The sequence below is a fragment of the Littorina saxatilis genome, linkage group LG5 (genome assembly GCF_037325665.1).
Source record: "Littorina saxatilis isolate snail1 linkage group LG5, US_GU_Lsax_2.0, whole genome shotgun sequence".
Taxonomy (NCBI): domain Eukaryota; kingdom Metazoa; phylum Mollusca; class Gastropoda; order Littorinimorpha; family Littorinidae; genus Littorina; species Littorina saxatilis.
In genome coordinates, this window is record NC_090249.1 from 47209222 (window position 1) to 47214878 (window position 5657).

The window sequence follows — 5657 nt, forward strand, 5'->3', positions numbered from 1 at the left end:
CCCGCTCAGCAAATTAACATGTTGGGCAAATGTGAACGAAAAAACGATGGGGATATAATACGTGTAATGTTCAGAGCATTCTTACCGTTCATATTTAGTATCAGACTCCCCGATGAATGAAGATACAACACGAAAATATGCCACATTTGTTTTGAAAATGTGCGAACCGTCGAGTCCCGCGGCTTCGAGTCAATTCAAGGGGAGTCACTCCGCACAGTCAATCCGTCGAAGCTCGACTGGAGGTTTCGAATCGCAAATAATGAAGAGCACAGCCCTTTCTCCGAGTTCAAATGAGGTCTCTCTGAAAGATCATCACTGTTCAGATTAACGCTACACTGGAATTTACCAACAGAAATTAAAATGCGTGTGACGAAAGCACGACACACTTGAGACACCCCACACAAAAGTAGATCTTTACTGTACACGACCTGACCACACAGTTATGCCTATTCAAATGCGCGTTGCAAAATGTGCGCTTGGAATCTTCTTTTTTCTATGGCGGTACTGACAATATCGTTATTGAAACAATCCCAGTGCACTAAGGGATTTATAGAGCAAATCTCGAAAATAATTATTGAACTCAGCGCTATGCGCTTCGTTCAATAATGAATTTTCTCGATTTGCTCTATAAATCCCTTAGTGCACTGGGATGTCTCAATAACTTAAATTATCAAGCAGCTGGCAAAATATAACTGTACTCTGTGATTATATTGAAAAACATGATTATATATAATTCATGAAGGATTTTTTAAAATTTTTTTATACAAACAAATATTTCTCTGTTATATATAATTTTCAAGCATTGCTAAAGAATCACAATGCATCTTAAAATGTCTTATTGAGTGCTTAACAGGTTAATTATGTAAATATGTCATTTGTACTATAGTTAAACTTATCTTTTATTTCTTCTTGTTTGTTACCCCTCAATGGGCGAGGGCCGGATGAAAAAAGCATGTATACATTGCTTATTCTTTCACCCTCGTAAAATAAATTTCAATTCAATTCAATTCAATTCAATTGAATTCAATTCTCTCTTTCTCTCTCTCTCTCTCTTTCTCTCTCTCTCTCTCTCTCTCTCTCTCTCTCTCTCTCTCTTTCTCTCTTTCTCTCTTTCTCTCTCTCTCTCTCTCTTTCTCTCTCTCTTTCTCTCTCTCTCTCTTTTTCTCTCTCTCTCTTTCTCTCCGTCTCTCTCTCCCTCTCTCTCTCTCTCTCTTTTTTTTCTCTCTCTCTCTCTCTCTCTCTCTCTCTCTCTCTCTCTCTCTCTCTCTCTCTCTCTCTCTCTCTCTCTCTCTCTCTCTCAGAGGCAACCCCACTCTCACTGTTCATCGTGGTACTTTTACCCAGGCACTGTGAGGGAACTGAAACCCGATCGACTTTTTGAAGTTTCCTTTTTTGGGAAAGGCCTGATATGAACAAAGAGAGAGAGAGAGAGAGAGAGAGAGAGAGAGAGAGAGAGAGAGAGAGAGAGAGAGAGAGAGAGAGAGAGAGAGAGAGAGAGAGAGAGAGAGAGCACATTGTCGCCTCTCTCTGACAAAAAGCTTCGGTAACAGTAACAGGATAAATTGGCTCCTGCCAAAAACACTCGCCTTTCCATAACCATATCAGAACAGTGCCAAATGAGAATGTGTGGCTGAATGGGCTCTATGGTGATTGGCCTTAGGCAAGGATCCAGGTCATATAGCCAGCTTCTGATTGTGACGCAAATCTCACATTTGCGTAACAAGTGTCTGACGACCGATTTGCTGTTATGACCACGTCACACGGTGCAAATTGGCCGCTGAGCCGGGTTGTGGCGGTGTTATAGCCTTTTTGGGCTTGTCCGCTCGTTATGACGAGGCTTCCATGCTCTTCCTCAGTTTTTGGCTTCGTCCTTTATTCCATTCCTCAGCTTACTCCAGGGGTGTAAAAACCACCCCACCACCCCTACCCCCACCAGCCGTCTCACCACCCTTCTGTCCTATCCTCCGTGCTATAAAAGAAGAGTGGCAGAGACCGTGCTGCTTGGGGGCCCGGGTAGCTCAGGTGGTAGAGCACTGGACTTGTGATCGAAAGGTCGCTGGTTCGAATCCGGGCCGGGACGGACACGGGTCAACTTTATGTGCAGACCCAGAGACTGTATCCAACTCCCACCCCCGTGTCACCACAGTGGCACGTAAAAGACCTCGGTCATTCTGCCATAAGTGCAGGTTGCCGTGAGGGCGTAAAACTTGAATTTCTCTCACCGTGCTGCTTGGGAAGAGAGTGACTGGACCTCTCTCTCTCTCTCTCTCTCTCTCTCTCTCTCTCTCTCTCTCTCTCTCTCTCTCTCTCCATCCCTCCATCCCCCCTCAATCACTCCCTCCCTCCCCCTCTCTCTCTCCCCCGCTCTCTCTCTCACCTCCTCACTCGTCCCCTCTCTCACCCCCCCCCCCCCCCTCTCTCTCTCAAGGCCAGATACATTTGACATTATACCATTATCCTCGTAAATAAAACATGGTTATTATTGTCAAAAACTAATGAATAAGTTTGGTCATTAAAAATCGGAAACTTGTAATTGTCATTGTTATTGTCATTGTCATGTCTTCAAAGGCCAGATACTCACATGACCCAGTCGATGCCGACGTCCGTCTTGGGCACGGGGTACTTGATCGAGACGTCGACCAGCTTGGACGACAGGCGTTTCAGGAACTCGTCCACCGCACTGCCCGGCAGCGACCCGATCCGTATAGACATCAGCTGTGAGAACAATGGTATCACAGAGTTACATATAGTATATTGTGAATGGGGGTACCGTATAGAATGAGAGGAAATCGTCCACCGCACTCCCCAGCAGCGACCCGATCCGTATGGACATAAGCTGTCAAGACAATGGTAACACAGAGTTAGATATAGTATACTGTATGGGGGCATAGTATTTTCACATTTTTCCGATCTCACAGGTCAACTTATGTGTAGACCTCCTAGTGCCTGCAAGTACACGCAAGCACAAGACCAAGTGCGCACGGAAAAGATCCTGCAATCCATGTCAGAGTTCGGTGGGTTATAGAAACACGAAAATACCCAGCATGCTCCCCCCCGAAATCGGCGTATGGCTGCCTGAATGGCGGGGTAAAAACGGTCATGCACGTTAAAACCCACTCGTGCAAAAAACATGAGTGAACGTGGGAGTTTCAGCCCATGAACAAAGAAGAAGAAGAAGTATGGACTATTTCCTGTTGAATCATACTGAATCTGTGAAGAGATCCCTACCCCAGTCATCGAAGTGACCGGTGATTATACCACGCACAGGTCAACTCTTACCGGCACGGTTGGCCTAGTGGTAAGGCGTCCGCCCCGTGATCGGGAGGTCGTGGGTTCGAACCCCGGCCGGGTCATACCTAAGACTTTAAAATTGGCAATCTAGTGGCTGCTCCGCCTGGCGTCTGGCATTATGGGGTTAGTGCTAGGACTGGTTGGTCCGGTGTCAGAATAATGTGACTGGGTGAGACATGAAGCCTGTGCTGCGACTTCTGTCTTGTGTGTGGCACACGTTATATGTCAAAGCAGCACCGCCCTGATATGGCCCTTCGTGGTCGGCTGGGCGTTAAGCAAACAAACAAACAAACAAACAAACAGGTCAACTCACCGTACACCTTACACACATCACAACAATAAGGCAATAACAACACGAATAATAGGACCGGTTTCAACGTATGTCTACCTAATAATCAATCAATGAGTCTTATATCGCGCATATTCCGTGGGTACAGTTCTAGGCGCTCTGCAGTGATGCCGTGTGAGATGACATTTTATACGGCCAGTAGATTGCAGCCATGTCGGCGCATATTTACCTTTCACGGCCTTATTCCAAGTCACACGGGTATGGTAGACAATTATTAACTGTGCCTAAGCAATTTTGCCAGGAAAGACCCTTTTGTCAATCGTGGGATCTTTAACGTGCACACCCAATGTAGTATACACGGGGGATGGTTCGGACACCGAAGAGAGTCTGCACACAAAGTTGACTCTGTGAAATAAATTTCCGCCGAACCTGGGATCGAACTCGCGCTGACAGCGGCCAACTGAATACAAATCCAGCGCGCTACCAACTGAGCTATATCCCCGCCCAATAAGGCATTAGTGCTATTTTTGTTGTTGTCCAAAGCTATGTTGAGAAATCATAGAAACCGCTTTGGGACAGCTTAGTTCGATGTTGTTGTTCTCTTTAAATATGACTTGGGGCCCATCTACTGTTTGATATTTTGTTGTGTTTTTCGTTTTTACATTTAGTTAAGTTTTGACTAAATGTTTTAACATAGAGGGGGAATCAAAACGAGGGTCGTGGTGTATGCGTGTGTGTGTGTGTGTGTGTGTGTGTGTGTGTGTGTGTGTGTGTGTGTGTGTGTGTGTGCGTGTGTGTCTGTGTGTCTGTCTGTCTGTCTGTCTGTCTGTCTGTCTGTCTATGAGTGTGTGTGTGTGTGTGTAGAGCGATTCAGACTAAACTACTGGACCGATCTTTATGAAATTTGACATGAGAGTTCCTGGGAATGATATCCCCGGAATTGTTTTCTTTTTTTCGATAAATACCTTTGATGACGTCATATCCGGCTTTTTGTAAAAGTTGAGGCGGCACTGTCACACCCTCATTTTTGAATCAAATTGATTGACATTTAAACAAAGCAATCTTCGACGAAGGCCGGACTTTGGTATTGCATTTCAGATTGGTGGCTTAAAAACTAATGAATAAGTTTGGTCATTAAAGATCGGAAACTTGTAATTAAAATATATGTTTTTATTAAACGATCCAAAAATAATTTTATCTTATTCTTCGTCATTTTCTGATTCCAAAAACATATACATATGTTATATTTAGATTAAAAACAAGCTCTGAAAATTAAAAATATAAAAATTATGATCAAAATTAAATTCCCGAAATCGATTTAAAAACAATTTCAACTTATTTCTTGTCGGTTCCTGATTCCAAAAACATATAGATATGATATGTTTGGATTAAAAACACGCTCAGAAAGTTAAAACGAAGAGAGGTACAGAAAAGCGTGCTATGCAGCACAGCAAAACCACTACCGCGCTGAACAGGCTCGTCAGTTTCACTCCGTTATGCACAAGCGGCGGACTACGGTCATTGTGAAAAAATGCAGTGCGTTCAGTTTCATTCTGTGAGTTCCACAGCTTGACTAAATGTAGTAATTTCGCCTTACGCGACTTGTTATATTATCATGTGTCTGTTTATGAATAAAATACTGTTTAAACCAAGAAGGCATTATATACTAACAAGAACAAGATAACAATGTAAATATACTCACCAGAAACATGGACAGTAAAGTTATCATCATTTACATAAAAACTTATCTGTTAATCCAAACAATGATATAATTACTGTGATGTTCTTAACTACACTTTAACATGGAATGTATGTATGTATGTATGTATGTATGTATGTATGTATGTATGTATGTATGTATGTATGTAGGTATGTATGTAGGTATGTATGCATACATGTGTTGGTGTGTCGGTGTGTCATGTGTGCAAGAAAAAAGGGTATGGTAGTTGTACATATATTACTTTAGATATTTTTATCATGAGTTTTATGAATTTTCTTCTCTTATTCTTTTATAATTATTAATTAATGACCTATTTGTGCTGATGACCAATTTAATTTCCTTTGTTGGATCAATAAA

The 5657-nt window shown here is 42.8% G+C and overlaps 1 protein-coding gene and 1 long non-coding RNA gene across 2 annotated transcripts in view; one reads left to right on the forward strand and one right to left on the reverse strand.

Annotated features, from left to right (window-relative positions):
• LOC138967312 (uncharacterized) overlaps positions 1 to 5657 on the forward strand; it is a 534423-nt gene that overhangs the window by 265901 nt on the left and 262865 nt on the right. The gene's annotated exons all lie outside the window — the stretch shown is intronic.
• The window catches only part of LOC138965951 (glutamate receptor ionotropic, NMDA 3A-like), a 165044-nt gene that overhangs the window by 21201 nt on the left and 138186 nt on the right, over positions 1 to 5657 (reverse strand). Inside the window, exon 4 of the mRNA XM_070338034.1 lies at positions 2582 to 2715. Coding sequence (XP_070194135.1) covers positions 2582 to 2715 — 134 coding nt within the window. The remainder of the gene's footprint in view (positions 1 to 2581; positions 2716 to 5657) is intronic.